This window comes from Neomonachus schauinslandi, chromosome 13 (assembly GCF_002201575.2).
Source record: "Neomonachus schauinslandi chromosome 13, ASM220157v2, whole genome shotgun sequence".
Lineage (NCBI taxonomy): Eukaryota > Metazoa > Chordata > Mammalia > Carnivora > Phocidae > Neomonachus > Neomonachus schauinslandi.
Window position 1 is genome coordinate 70,044,390 of NC_058415.1, and position 16,241 is coordinate 70,060,630.

At 41.2% G+C, this 16,241-nt stretch overlaps 1 protein-coding gene across 1 annotated transcript in view; it reads right to left on the bottom strand.

Annotated features, from left to right (window-relative positions):
* TMEM245 (transmembrane protein 245) overlaps positions 1–16,241 on the bottom strand; it is a 106,737-nt gene that overhangs the window by 25,533 nt on the left and 64,963 nt on the right. The window contains exons 13-14 of the mRNA XM_044920571.1: positions 15,371–15,493; positions 15,096–15,241 (exon numbers count right to left, since the gene is read on the bottom strand). Coding sequence (XP_044776506.1) covers positions 15,096–15,241; positions 15,371–15,493 — 269 coding nt within the window. The remainder of the gene's footprint in view (positions 1–15,095; positions 15,242–15,370; positions 15,494–16,241) is intronic.

Genomic DNA, 16,241 nt, shown 5'->3' on the forward strand with positions numbered 1-16,241 from the left:
ACATCCCACTTGGTCGTGATGAATAATTCTTTTAATGTACTGCTGGATACTATTGGCTAGTATTTTGGTGAGAATTTTTGCATCCATGTTCATCAGGGATATTGGTCTGTAGTTCTCCTTTTTAATGGGGTCTTTGTCTGGTTTTGGGATCAAGGTAATGGTGGCCTCATAAAATGAGTTTGGAAATTTTCCTTCCATTTCTATTTTTTGGAACAGTTTCAGAAGAATAGGTATTAATTCTTCTTTAAATGTTTGGCAGAATTCCCCTGGGAAGCCATCTGGCCCTGGGCTTTTTGTTTTTTGGGAGATTTTTGATGACTGCTTCAATTTCCTTAGTGGTTATAGGTCTGTTCAGGTTTTCTATTTCATCCTGGTTCAGTTTTGGTAGTTGATACATCTCTAGGAATGCATCCATTTCCTCCAGGTTATCTAATTTGCTGGCATAGAGTTGCTCATAATACGTTCTTGTAATTGTTTGTATTTCTTTGGTGTTGGTTGTGATCTCTCCTCTTTCATTCATGATTTTGTTGATTTGGGTCATTTCTCTTTCCTTTTTGATAAGTCTGGCCAGGGTTTTATCAATCTTGTTAATTCTTTCAAAGAACCAGCTCCTAGTTTCGTTGATCTGTTCTACTGTTCTTTTAGTTTCTATTTCATTGATTTCTGCTCTGATCTTTATTATTTCTCTTCTCCTGCTGGGTTTAGGCTTTATTTGCTGTTCTTTCTCCAGCTCCTTTAGGTGTAGGGTTAGGTTGTGTACTTGAGACCTTTCTTGTTTCTTGAGAAAGGCTTGTAATGCTATATACTTTCCTCTTAGGACTGCCTTTGCTGCATCCCAAAGATTTTGAATAGTTGTGCTTTCATTTTCATTGGTTTCCATGAATTTTTTTAATTCTTCTTTAATTTCCTGGTTGACCCATTCATTCTTTAGTAGGATCTCTTTAGCCTCCATGTATTTGAGTTCTTTCCGACGTTCCTCCTGTGATTGAGTTCTAGTTTCAAAGCATTGTGGTCTGAAAATAGGCAGGGAATGATCCCAATCTTTTGGTACCGGTTGAGACCTGATTTATGACCTAGGATGTGATCGATTCTGGAGAATGTTCCATGGGCACTAGAGAAGAATGTGTATTCTGTTGCTTTGGGATGGAATGTTCTGAATATATCTGTGAAGTCCATTTGGTCCAGTGTGTCACTTAAAGTCTTTATTTCCTTGTTGATCTTTTGCTTAGATGATCTGTCCATTTCAGTGAGGGGGGTGTTAAAGTCCCCCACTATTATTGTATTGTTGTCAATGTGTTTCTTTGCTTTTGTTATTAATTGCCTTATATAATTGGCTGCTCCCACATCAGGGGCATAGATATTTACAATTGTTAGATCTTCTTGTTGGATAGACCCTTTAAGTAGGATATAGTGTCCTTCCTCATCTCTTATTACAGTCTTTGGTTTAAAGTCTAATTTGTCTGATATAAGGATTGCCACCCCAGCTTTCTTTTGGTGTCCATTAGCATGGTAAATGGTTTTCCACCCCCTCACTTTCAATCTGGGGCTGTCTTTGGGTCGAAAATGAGTCTCTTGCAGACAGCATATCGATGGGTCTTGTTTTTTAATCCAATCTTATAGCCTGTGTCTTTTGATTGGGGCATTTAGCCCATTTACATTCAGGGTAACTATTGAAAGATAGGAATTTAGTGCCATTGTATTGCCTGTAAGGTGACTGTTACTGTATATTGTCTGTGTTCCTTTCGGGTCTATGTTGCTTTTAGGGTCTCTCTTTGCTTAGAGGACCCCTTTCAAGATTTCTTGTAGGGCTGGTTTCGTGTTTGCAAATTCCTTTAGTTTTTGTTTGTCCTGGAAGCTTTTTATCTCTCCTTCTATTTTCAATGACAGCCTAGCTGGATATAGTATTCTTGGCTGCATATTTTTCTCATTTAGTGCTCTGAATATATCCTGCCAGTCCTTTCTGGCCTGCCAGGTCTCTGTGGATAGGTCTGTTGCCAATCTAATGTTTCTACCCTTGTAGGTTACATATCTCTTTTCCCGAGCTGCTTTCAGGATTTTCTCTTTGTCTCTGAGATTCGTAAGTTTTACTATTAGATGTCGGGGTGTTGACCTATTTTTATTGATTTTGAGAGGGGTTCTCTGTGCTTCCTGGATTTTGATGCCTGTTTCCTTCCCCAAATTAGAGAAGTTCTCTGCTATAATTTGCTCCATTATACCTTCTGCCCCTCTCTCTCTTTCTTCTTCTTCTGGGATCCCAATTATTCTAATGTTGTTTCGTCTTATGGTATCGCTTCTCTCTCGAATTCTGCCCTCGTGACCCAGTAGTTGCTTATCTCTCTTTTTCTCAGCTTCTTTATTTTCCATCATTTGGTCTTCTATATCACTGATTCTCTCTTCTGCCTCATTTATCCTAGCAGTTAGCGCCCCCCATATTTGATTGCACCTCATTAATAGCCTTTTTGATTTCTACTTGGTTAGATTTTAGTTCTTTTACTTCTCCAGAAAGGGTTTCTCTAATAACTTCCATGCTTTTCTCAAGCCCAGCAAGTATCTTTAAAGTGATGATTCTGAACTCTAGATCTGACATCGTTCTAATGTCCGTATTGAGTAGGTCCCTGGCAGTCGGTACTACCTCTTGTTCTTTTTGTTGAGGTGATTTTTTCCGTCTTGTCATTTTGTGCAGAGGAGAATAGATTAATGAGAGAACAAAATGCTAACGGTAACAATGTTCCCAGAAAATATATTCTAAACAAATCAGAAAAGACCTGAAGCAGTGGGAAAAGAAAGGGAAAGAGAGAAAAAAGAAACAGAAAAAAAAGAAAAAGATAAAGATAAAAACAAACAAAAACAGAACGAAACAAAAAAAACCAGAATGTGATCAAATATGACCAGGCTGTATGTATATAGATCAGTGCCACACACTAGATTTTGGGTGTATTTTGGTCTGTTAGAAGAAAGTGCCTCCCAAAATTTTAAAGAAAGGAAAACTTATATATGTACAAAAATAAGGGTTGATATGATGAAGGGATGGAATATGACTGTAAAGATGGAAATTATCAAAAATTTTATAAAAGGAATTGATAAGAAGTTGTTTGAAAAAAAAAAAGGATTTAAAAAAAAAAAGGACAAAGAAGGGAGAGAATGTGATCAGGCAGGGGAGTAGGAAAAAAACCATACACTAGAGATTTAGGGTATATTTTGATCTGTTAGAAGAAACTATCTCAAAATTTTAAAGAGAGAACAACTTATATATATATGCCAAAAATATGGGTAACTACTATGAAGGGATAGAATATGACTCTAAAAATGAAAAATAAAAATGTTTTTTTTTTTTAAAGGGATTGATAAGATGTTGGTTGAAAAAGGGAAAAAGAAAAATTCAAAAAAAAAAAAGTTAAAAAAAAACTTAACTTTGAAAGACTACAGAATCATGGTAAAAAAAGCCATGAATTCTATGTGCATTATTCCCCTAACGCTGGAGTTCTGCCGTTCTCATTGATCGGTAAACTTGGTCTTGGCTGGCTGTTCTCGCTGATCTTCTGGGGGAGGGGCCTGTTGCCATGGTTTCCAAAAGTCTTTGCCGGAGGCGAAATTGCCCCGCCCTTGCCCGGTCCGGGCTAAGTCATCTGCTCGGGTTTGCTCTCGGGAGCTTTTGTTCCCTGCAAGCTTTTGGTACAGCTTTGGAGGCCGAGAGTGAAAATGGCGGCCTCCCAATCTCTGCCTCGGAGGAGCTGAGAACTCGGGCCCCGCTCCTCAGTGAGCCCCCAGAGAAAAGCCGTCAGTCACTCCCGTCTCCCCGGTCTCCAGCCGCACTCCATGCTCACCCGGCCTGTGACCGCGCGTTTCTATCTCCAGCACCCGACCCAGTTTGGAGTCTCCAAACCCCGCAGATCCTTGCGGTGTGCTCCCACGCCGCTCCTCCCGGGGCAGGAAGGTGAGTCTCCCCAGATCTGCCGCTTGTTGGGTCCCTGCTGGAGGAGCAGGGGCCCGACTGTGCTGCGGATCACGGTTTATGGCAAACCCGAGCTGAGAGCCCGCGCCTGGGCTCCGTCTCTACAGCTGGCTTCCCCGCTCCGATCCCTGGGAGCTCTGCCACACTCAGGCACCCCTGGTCTTTTTGTGACCCCGAGGGTCCTGAGACCACACTGTCCCGTGAGGGTTCCACCCCCCGCTTAGCCACCAGAGTGACGTCCCTCAGCAGAGCTGACTTCTAAAAGTTCTGATTTTGTGCTCCGCAGCTCCATCACTTGCCAGAAGCGGCTGACGGAGGCCCCTTCCCCGCCGTCTATCCTCCCGAATATCGCCTCGGATTCACTTCTCCGCACATCCTACCTTCCAGAAAGTGGTCGCTTTTCTGTTCAGAGAGTTGTTGCTCTTCTTTTCTTCGATCTCCTGTTGAGTTTGTAGGTGTTCAGAATGGTTTGACCCCTATCCAGCTGAATTCCTGAGAGGAGACGAAATCCAGGTCTCCTACTCCTCCGCCATCTTGCTCCGCCCCCTACAGTTCTATTTCTTGAGAACAGTATACTTCATTAATGCTCAGAGGATTCTGATGATGAAAACTCTATAACGTTTTAGTACAACAGCTTAGTGTATCTGAATTGAGAAGGTAAGTTCAAGAGACACTAACGTTTGCTAAGTACCTGTGTGGTAGGCTGAATAACAGCCCCACAAAAATATCTATATCTTAATGCCCAGGCCCTATGAATATGTTACCTTACATGGCAAATGGAACTTTGCAGATGGGATTAAGCTAAGCATTCTAAGATTAGGGAGATTATCCTGGATTACTGAGTAGGCCCAATGTAATCACAGAAGTCCTTATAAGAAGGAGGCTGTGATAGAAGACAGTGGTGATGGATGCACAAATTGGGAATATACTAAAACCACTGAACTGTATGCTTTAAAAATGGTTAAAATGGTGAATTTCATGTATATGAATTTTATCTCAATAAAAACAATTTATAAAAAGAGGAAAGCAGGAGAGTCTTAGAGAAGACATGAGGACAAAAGCAGATGTCAGAGAGAAAGAGACATTTGAAAATGCTACACTGCTGGCTTTGAACATGGAGAGAGGACCATGAGCCAAGGAATGCAGGCAGCCTCCAGAAGCTGGAAAGGGCAAGGAAACAGACTGTCCCCTAAACCTTCCAGAAAGAACACAGCCCTGGTGACACCCTAATTTTAGGACTTCTGACCTCCAGAAATGTCAGATAAAAAAAAAAAAAAAATCTATGTGGTTTAAGCCAATAAGCTTATGGTCATGTTATAGCCACAATCAGAAACTAATACAACCCACTACGTGCCAAGTGCTGTTAACATGCTTTGCCTGTGTGGTTCCACTGACTCCTTGTTGGGTCCCCTCATTCCTCCAGAAAAGAGTCCCGGTCAAAAATCAGATAAATCTGTTAAACTGAAGGTGCATATGCACATCTCTTTTAAAAAAAAAAAAAAAAAAAAAAAGAAAAAAGCTCAAACTGGGGGGGGGGGCCGGGGGGGGGGGGGGGGGGGGTGCTGAGCTATTTACAGTTAAAAGGCAAGAAAACTCTTTCTGGACATTGTTGGATCTGGGTACTAGACTGATCTGGTATATTAACTCCCAGTCAAGGCACCCAACTCACTAAAGCTCAAAATGTTGGATAAGGATATATTTTTGGTATCCAGATTCCTATTAAATATTACTAAGATATTCACCTGCAGGCCAAACACGTACTTAATGGTTCTCAAAGCCCAGACACCACCAACAGAAGCCTGAGCAGCCGCATGACACCCACATCTGGTTCTGGCCAGGGCCACTGTTCAATAGTGGCCATCCTAGCTGCCCACTTCCAAAGGGGACTGGGGCTCAGTATACCCATCCTGAGACAAACTGGGGTCCTATTCACCCTATTAGAGTGAAATGTTCTGGAAAATAGAGGTAGAACATGAGGATGGGGAGAGGAGCAATGAGAGATGTGACACGGCACACACAGTGCCCACAGTGTGTACATCCATGCCTTGCTGGCACAACTCTATGGAGAGCTCTATGAACCACTGTGGCACCAAATGTTGGGCTTCTAGTGAGTCGGGTGCCTGGACTGGGAGTTAGTACACCAGACTGATCTAGTACAGATCCAACAATTTCATTATTGCCTTTTTACTTGGAAGAACTCAAGCCCTCATTTTGAGCCTTTTTTTTTTTTGCCTTCATTTTTTAAAAAACTGAACTACACTCCCAGATTAAAAGATTCTCTTGATATCTGACCAGAGGTCTCTTTTCTGGATGAATGAGGGGACCCAAGAGGAAATCGATGAAATAATATATGCAAAGCGTGTAACTCAGTGCTTGGCGCACAGCGGGTACTCAGCAAATGTCAGGTAGAGGATGGATGAAAGAAGGGACAGAACTGGAGGTCATGAGCCCAGAAGTTACTAGACTCCGAGAGGTAATGAATGAAACGAAAGGAGTGGCGGTGAGGAAGGCAACAGTCAAGAATGAGGTAATACATGAGAAATGTTAAGGAAGGCGAACAGGATGGGGATTGGGCAGCAAGAATACAGAAATGGGAGTCACAAGACCTGAAAGAGCTCTGGTCTGTCACCAACTGCTCTGGAATCCCAGTTCTGTCACTGATTAGTGGCATGATCTTCAAAACCGTAAAACCTCTCTGAGCTTCGCTTTCCTTCATTGTAAAACAGAGATGACAGAGACAAGCATTCACTTCCTGATGTTATTATGAAGATTAATAATGCAACTGAAGTGATAAGCTTAGTGACTGGTGCACAGTAAGCACGCAATTAAGTTGGTGCTATTAGAGAATTGTGTCATTATTACCAATTAGCATTTTAGTAAGGCTAAAAATAATGCACATAGTAACTTTCTTTTTTTTTCCTTGCAGTTTTTGGAAGTATACCAATTTTTGCTGTGTCCTAAAGAGATACGGGGTATGGCAAAGCTGGGAGTAGAAGAAGCATACCACAAAGTCTTAGATTAATGATTTTAAATTGTAAGGTACTGATGAAGCTACATAAGCAAAAACCCAAAATACAGTGTATATAATCACTCATCTCTCAGGTTCTTTGGAACCTAAAATTCAGAGACTGCTAGGAATTGTTCATTCTCATAATCAAATCAAATACAACTTTATCTGGCACATAATTAATGGAATGCACAATACAGTTTGAATGGGTTACCAGAAATCACTAGTTTAATCAATGCAAAGAGTATTTATTCCTTATAATCATCATTCACTCATTTCATTCACTCATTGATATCAACCCATTAATCAACACTTTTGGATACTCAAATTCAGTGAGCATTTTCCTATCTTGTCATCAAAGAAAGACACTATGATATACTTCATCAAAATAAAATTTAAAAAAAAAATCTGCAAAAATCACAAAAGCTCTGACTTGCGGCATTTTCTAAGGGTGGTTACGTAGGACTTGTGCTACACAAATGCATGGTGCCGTTGGAAGTTACCCTTCCCTTTATAACTGTTCACAACCATATGATCAAGCATCTACTATAGAAATTCACGGAAAGCCTGCATCAAGTTCATCAGGTTAATATACATGTAACATTTAGTTTTCCTCTACTGTCTACTTCAGTCCTCTCTCTTGAATAGGGTGTTTGCCTGTGCCCAGTCTTCTGGGACCTCTTTTTTCAGTGATTCTTCAAAGATCATTGGCATTGTTCTCCAACTACATCTCCAGGCTTTCCTAACACTCAGCAGTTTAAGAGAATCAAATTCAGAAGACCCTGGATGCCCTTTGCCTCCCCTCTTTTGGTAGCTCAGTCAAGCTGGTGCAACAAGTCTGATTTAGCTCAAGGGATGAGACTGATACCAGCCACAGAGCTGGAAGCTCCCCCTTTCTAACAAGGCCACAGCCTCATTCAGAAACCTTCCACTGTTAGATAGTCCTGTAGACGTTCCCTTGCCCCATGCTACATGCAGACCCATAAAGGGCAGGGTTTCCCCTCAACTGGAAGGCAGGCTCCAGTGCATCCAATCCAGTCAGGCCCCACCTAAGCATACTTCTCTGTGAATAAAAATTCCAAGTTCATTCACAAGCAGTTATTGTCTAAGTTTTCCCCTAATAAACACTATTGTGGATTTATACTATATGGCACTAAAGGTGTGTGTCCATGCGTCATTTACACAACTACATGGTTGATCCTTAAACAACATGGGTTTGAACTATGTGGATCCACTTATATGGGGATATTTTTCAATCTGGTATATATCTTCACTTCCTTATGATTTCCTTAATAACATTTTCTTTTCTCTGGGTTACTATACTGTAAGAATACAGTATAAAACAAGTATAACACACAAAGTATGTGTTAAATGACTGTTCATGTTATCAGTAAGGCTTCTGGTCAACAGGAAGCTATAGTAGTTAAGTTTCTGGGGAGTCAAAAGTCATACACAAATTTTCGGCAGTGCAGGGAGTTGGTGTCCCCTAACCCCTACATTGTTCAGGGGTGAACTATATATCTAACTCCTCTGCACCAGGAACTTGAACTAGTTTCAGATGCCTGGTTAGGGGCACCTGGGTGGCTCAGTCAGTTGAGTGTCTGTCTCTTTAATTTTGGCTCAGGTCATGATCTTAGGGTCGTGGGCTTGAGCCCTGCATCGGGTTTCCCACTCAGCACGGAATCTGCTTGTCCCTCTCCCTCTGCTCCTCCCCTCGTTCACGTTTTCTCTTCTCTCAAATAAATAAATCTTAAAAAAAAAAAAAATGCCTGGGGGCACCTAGGTGGCTCAGCCAGTTAAGTGTCTGCCTTCGGCTCAGGTCACGATCCCTGGGTCCTGGGATCTAGCCCAACGTAGGGCTCTCTGCTCAGCGGGGAGCCTGCTTCTCCCTCTGCCCCTCCCCCTACTCATGCTCTCTCTAATAAATAAATATTTTCTAAAAATCTTAAAAAAAAAATGCCTGGTTGGGCGCCTGGGTGGCTCAGTTGGTTAAGCGACTGCCTTCGGCTCAGGTCATGATCCTGGAGTCCCGGGATCGAGTCCCGCATCGGGCTCCCTGCTCGGCAGGGAGTCTGCTTCTCCCTCTGACCCTCCTCCCTCTCATGCTCTCTGTCTCTCATTCTCTCTCTCTCAAATAAATAAATAAAATCTTTAAAAAAAAAAAAATGCCTGGTTAGATTAGGATTTAATTCTTTTTTTTTTTCAAAGATTTTATTTTTTTTTTTTTAGAGAGCAAGCGAGAGAGAAACAGCATGAGAGGGGCAAGGGTCAGAGGGAGAAGCAGGCTCCCCGCCGAGCCGGGAGCCCGATGTGGGACTCGATCCCAGGACCCTGGGATCATGACCTGAGCCGAAGGCAGACGCTTAACCATCTGAGCCACCCAGGCGCCCTAGGATTTAATTCTTAACCAGCTCTCTCCTCACCCTTTACAAACTAAACTCTAAGATGAAACTTAACTCTTTTACAAGCTAGCTAATACTTTCCTTCAGCTCTCAGCCCTCTCTCATTTCTGACCAAAAGGGTGTTCTTATGGGGAGAGATGGTGAGGAAGCTTAAAAAAAAAAAGAAGAAGAAAGGGGTGTTGTTACTTTTCTAAACAAGTAAGAGAAAATTGGCCAGACAACCCAGGATTTGATCAGACGACCTGGATTAATGGAATGAGATTGAAGCAAGGAGGGGGCTGGAGAGAACGATAAGCCACAGTCAAGAAGCTCTATGCCCTCAGAGGACACCAGGCTCTAGACCATAGACAAGTAGAGTGCACGTGTCTAAGGAAGAAGAAAAGAGTCCAAAATCAAATTCTGCCTACTCCCAACACTTCCTTACACTGGTTCTGCCCTTTTTTCTTTCTAAAGGTCAAACAGGAAGACTTACCAGATTACTGTTCCCTCAGGAAACAGCCACGAGCATGACCTTACCAGTGTTCTACCCTCACTACAATATACTGCTCCTCCAGGTAAGGCTAGGGAGTAGACAGGGTAGGCCAGCTTCCAGACACATAGCAGATAAAATTAGCAATCAGGGAAAAGTATCCCCCAGCTCTCCTCATTACCACCTAACCTCTCTTGAAAAGTTACATCTCGGGGCGCCTGGGTGGCTCAGTTGGTTAAGCGACTGCCTTCAGCTCAGATCATGATCCCAGGGTCCTGGGATCGAGCCCCGCATCGGGCTCTCTGCTCCGTGGGAAGCCTGCTTCTCCCTCTCCCACTCCCCCTGCTTGCGTTCCCTCTCTCACTGTCTCTCTCTCTGTCAATTAAACAAATAGATAAAATCTTTAAAAAATAAAAAAGAAAGAAAAGTTACATCTCCTTCCATTTCCTGGTTCATCTGCCCCAGAGACCCAGCTCCACGGTGAAGTGTACAGAAACCTGGTTGACACTGGATTTCCCCATTGCAGAGGGGAATGGTCAGGCTGCACGAGCAGACCTAGTGTGCTGCTGAGAAGCACAGGGAGAGGCCACTTCTGTGGAAGCCTTCCATCCCCACTGGAAAAAACAGTGAGTCACTGTCACACACAGAAGCATACAACAGTGACATCACATTCAATCAACTGGAATTCTTGGCAGTAGAAATATTAATTCAATATTTTTATACATTAATACACGGTTTTGGTTTTTTTTGTTTTTTTAAAGATTATTTACTTATTTGACAGAGAGAGAGAGACCACAAGCAGAGGGAACAGCAGAGGGAGAGGGAGAAGCAGGCTTCCCGCTGAGCAAGGAGCCTGATGTGGGGCTCAATCCCAGGACGAGATCATGACCTGAGCTGAAGGCAGACGCTTAACCAACTGAGCCACCCAGGCACCCCAATACATGGTTTTGTGTCTTTGACAGTGCCCACTGATCACGGATGCTTACTCTAATGCTAACTAAAAAATTAACAAGGGGCTGTTTCAATCATATAGACAAATAGCAAACATTTGTATCTCAACACTAATTCAATTATAAGGCTATTAAAATTAATTTAACAATTTTTAAAGCATCACAATGGGAAACTAAATACAAGACAAAGTTTCTTAAGTCATTTTCTTGGAAACTTGACATAAAGTTTAAGATCATTAGACCAATCTATAATCAAGTAGTTTAAAAAGGCATTATTTTTACTGAGTGGGTTATTACTTAAGAACTTCAGTTAATTTGATCTTCCCAAATATGCATAAGAGATTTTGTCTCTCTATTCCAGTATTAGGAGAGCTACCTCTTCAAATAAATGAAAATACATTTTCTTACAGCTTTAAACTCTTCCTTATACATTTTAATTTAAACAAATGTTTATAACCTTAAATTCATGAGAATTTCTTTCCAACCAATATTTAATTTGTTCAAAGTCAAAAATAGAAATACTGATTTACTGAATGATCGACAGTTTTTTTTTTTTAACCCAAATACTTTTAATTTTCCAGAGTTGGGGGGTAGAGGTGAGAAGCACATTCACTTTCCAAAAAAAAAAAAAAAAAAAGAAAAAATAAATCTCACAGTACATACATTCTCCCATCCAATTCGTAAGTAGGACTCCCACCCACCGGCACTGAAAAGTTGTAATCCCACAAGCAAGAGCCATACCCGTGTGCATGCACTCATGTGAAAATATCACACACACTAAATTGCACGGAGGCCGTGACAACATGCAACTTAGTAATGTGCAATATCTCCACCAGAGCAAGCAGAATGGGAGCATCGGGGGAGAAGGGTGTGATGCAAACATTCAGGACACAACATGCTCTACAGGGACGACAATGGTTTGGGGAAAAGAGAGGCATGCCACTAACTCAAAAATTCATGAAATGGAAATCCAAATGAATACACAAACATATTCAATTTAGAAAAAACACTTACTTATTCAGAACTGAGAATCATAACTGAGGTTCAAAAATTCAATGAGACAGTGAGCATAAAGTAGCCACATATTTCGGAAGGAAAAGCTTCGAGAGCCTAGACACTTTGGCTGCCTGGCCATGCAGTTAACTCTCAATTTCAATTCCACTTTCAACTTACTGATGGATCATATAAAACGAGTTGAATAATTTTCACTTGACCATAACAGTGATGACGACTAATGGTTGATGTTTATGAAGTCTGATTTCACTGATGATTTGCAGACCAAACTGCACTCTCAGGACTTTATAACATTTTCATATTCACTTGTATAATATTTTTCCTCTTAAAATCTTTGTCCATGAAGAAACATATTCCGTCTTGAACACAATCCTTCAGAATGAAAACTCTGACAAGAGCTCTGAGAACTAGAACTCATTGTTATCTTACACCTGTGAGAAGGTTCTTCAGAGGCATCTAGGTAAAACCTGTCCATTTTAGGTCTTGAATTTGACCCAGTAAAGAAAGAGACAAAAAGCACTTGGACCGCTAAAAACTGTCTTGAGTTATAATCTTTAATTTACATAACTTGATATAGTGTGGTTACACAAATGGTCCAGGGAGTAAGATATTACTCGAGTTATCTAGTAACTAGATTACGAGTTATCTAGTCCGTACTGTATTTTCCAGTTTTGACAACCATTAGGATTATAGTTCTGGTACTGAGGGTTTAAACTTTTTCCAAAATTAAAAATTTGATAAAATGAATGGTTTTTATACCAGTATCCTTTGGAACCAAGACATGGGCTACTGCTACAGTGCATGGTGTGTACAATCCCAGGAAGATAAGGCAAATCTAATTTATGAAAAGGCACATCTATATTTCCTCTCCCTAGAGATGTGACCATACTCTTTGTAACCTCAAATTCCCTTGATGAGTCAAAGGCCTGAATTTTTAGCTGCCAACCTCATGTGTCCATTTGAACAGTCCTAACAGTGTCACAAATTAAACTCACAATCTTCTGCCCCAACCAGCAACTCCTGGAAGAAGGCACCATGGTACACCAGAAGGATATGTGCGTGCTTGCTTGCTTGCTCTTTTAAAGATTTTATTTTTAAGTAAACTATATACCCAACGTGGAGCTCGAACTCACAATCCTGAGATCAAGAGTCACCTGTTCCACCAACTGAGCCAGCCAGGGGCTCCAGGATATGTGCTTTCAACCAGCGGGACCAACGTACAAATCACAGCTCGGCTTACCAATTCAAGCAACCGTGACATTAAAGAATTAAGTTTAAAACAAAGGAGGTGGCATATTTGGTATGAAAACAAAATTGACTGGAATGACAGAGGACAGTTGACCAGTGGTTCACTCTAAGAAAGCAGGACAAGAAAAAATTCAAGAACCGTGATTTGAAAACAGAAAAGCTTTTTTGAGAGTAAGAGTCAGTGTTAATAAAGGTTATTTCAGGAAAAGGAAGTAACTCTCTGGAAGTTCTTAATGGGACAAGGCAGATAATTTTCTGTAAGGCTTGGCTTTAGTCACATTGACTAAAGGATTCTGCCAACCTTTGACATGGTTGATTTGATAGTTTCGGCCTATTAGGAAGGTAGAAGGTTATTTTTCTTTTTGGTTGAGTGATTTACATAAACTTTTTTGAGTCAGAGAGAGGTCACTTAGATAAACTGACGTGAATTTATTGCTAGAGTTTTCAACGTTTTATTTACTCAATAAAGATGATACCCCATGATCATACAGACTTAGAAAGGATGCTAAAGCCAGCAAGTTTCTTCCCTGAAGAAGACAGCTTCACCTTGAAAACTGTTGTTACATTAGATAATACACTCCCAAACTTGGAATCTTTTTTTTTTTTTTTAATTTTATTTATTTATTTGACAGAGAGAGACACAGCGAGAGAGGAAACACAAGCAGGGGGAGTGGGAGAGGGAGAAGCAGGCTTCCCGCTGAGCAGGGAGCCCGATGCGGGGCTCGATCCCAGGACCCTGGGATCATGACCTGAGCCGAGGTAGACGCTTAACGACTGAGCCACCCAGGAGCCCCCCAAACTTGGAATCTTTACATAGATGGTCCCACATGGGATACCCAAGAGCACCAAAGAGGATAAGGACATTCTTTAAAATCCTACCTGATGGCCAATAAAGGAAGCAAGATACTGATGAAGACTTTACCCAGGCCTTGCTAATAGGAAAAAAGAAAGATAATCCAGCAACCTTTCTATAGAGAATGTATTTTAGGAACATATATGCTATTTGAATGTAACTAAGAGTTTTCCAGAGACCAAAGTGGTATCCTCAACCAGTTGTTAAATGAACACAATGAAGAAATAAGCCAAGATCAGTCAGACAGCATTAGCAGGTCAAATCAAGATTTCTACAAAAGACTAGTTCCAAGGAATGCTATTTCTTAAAAGTAAGTGGAAACAGAAAGGCCAGCCAAAAATTCATTATTCAAGATAAGTTTAAGACCATTAGCGAACAACTTACTTGAAAAAGAAGTTCTGATGGCTAACATGAGGATTTAATTTGGGCAACTATTCGTAAGCAGTAAAAATACAGTAGAATCCTAATGAGCTAAAAGCAATGGGGGACAAGGGTGGGGAAGGAGCTGAGATAGGCCTGAGCTGCAAGAGGCCTTTCCCTATCCAAAACGACAAAGAGGAAGGCGTGGGGAACCAGGAGCCAAAGACTTGGAAAGCGTATATGGAGAAAAAAAGTTGAAGAATCATCTAATTCAGAAGCCAAGCCTGCAATACATGGACGCCACAAGACATGATGGAAGTTTCTGGCCAGAACCTGTGATGCACATATAGCCTGTGACTTGAAAATAACCAGAAACTTTGCATTTCCAGTATCCGATCTACCCTCATGCAAAGGGCACAGCCTGGCTACAGAGGAAGAGAGGAAGAAACAGAAAGACCATCTGCTGCCGTTCCCTGGGCACAGCTGCAGTTCCTGAGAATAAGAGGGCTCCCAGAGAAGAGGAGGTATGTGTGGTGCCAGAAGGGGTTCTCCCCAGCAAGTGACATGATGACAGGAGCTGCAGCTACAGCAAGAGCCTGCAGTGGGGGAAAGCTGTTAACTCCTAAGACTGACAGCAGGAAACTGAAACTGAATTTTTTTCTTATCAACACTTGCACTGCTCACATCATTCTCTCAAAAGGATATAAAAATTTTTGAAAATACCAGGGTACGTCACTAGTTTAGCACCGAATGTTATTAGAAAGGCTCAAGACAGAAAACAGGCTTCTCACAGAAAGCAGTTTCTAATGGAAAGAAGAACAGCATAAATCTTCTCCCTACCTGATAGCTTCTTCCACAGATTGGCCAATAATATTAGAAGAAGGACCTGGCTGAGATAGTGGTGTCAGGCTTATCACCCACTTCACTGGCTTGTAGTACTCATCGCTGGAACTTAATAGATAAAATAGGGTGGTCAGGAAAATTATCTGCAAAACAAAGGATAGTATCTCCTAAAAAATCACATTTGGAAACTACAGGAAGGAAACATAAATGGAACCAAGAAGGTGCTTTACTGTGGAAGGAGAGGCGCCATGCCCTTATCTACCTGTACATACCAGAGACAGGACAAAATTGAGAAGGGCAGTCCCACTGTAGAAGAGGATGGTCAGGAGAGTTGTGACGGTGGTGAAAAGCAGGCTCACGTTCCGGCTCATGACAATCCACAGAGACTCCAAGATCTGATGACGAGAGAAAGCTGAACATCAGAACTAATCCTCCAGAAAGAAGTTTCTACAGCTCTCTGCTGTGCTTTTAGTACAAGTGTGAGTACCAGAAACTGAAAATAGAGTATTATTTTAAATGAAAAAAAAAAAAAAATCACCTGAAATCAGGTGAACGTTGAATAGTAAGGAAAATGGTTAAGAAAACCATGGTGAACCTAACTCCAAATCATATTATAGCCATTAAAGATAGCTCTATTATAACACAGAAAAACATTTTCTGATACACTGCAAAGCTGAAAAAGCAGGAAATAAAAACTTTATATACAGCATGATTATAACTATGTAAAAATGATATTTATAGAAAAAATACCTACAGGAGAATATGCCAGAAGGCAACCTGTATAGGATCACAAGTGTAGATCATGAAAATTCTAGTATTTGTCCTATTAGCCACCTCCCCCCTTGCCACCTCCAACTTAGATTCACTTACAAACACAAAAGCATCACTTGGATGATTTCACTAAGATCATAGTAAAAGAAATAGGTCAAGGGCAGAACTCCGCAGCTGATAATCTTTCTTCAGATAGACGATGACCCTTATATCAAGACTTAAAATGTTCATTTAGTCCATCACCTGCAAATTCACTAGAACCACTTATTAAAATAGTTATTAATACCTCTTAAAGAAGATGTACGATATCTATAGCACACCTACATGTGTTCATTTCCTATCTCCCCATGAACTTAAATTCCCTCATGATAA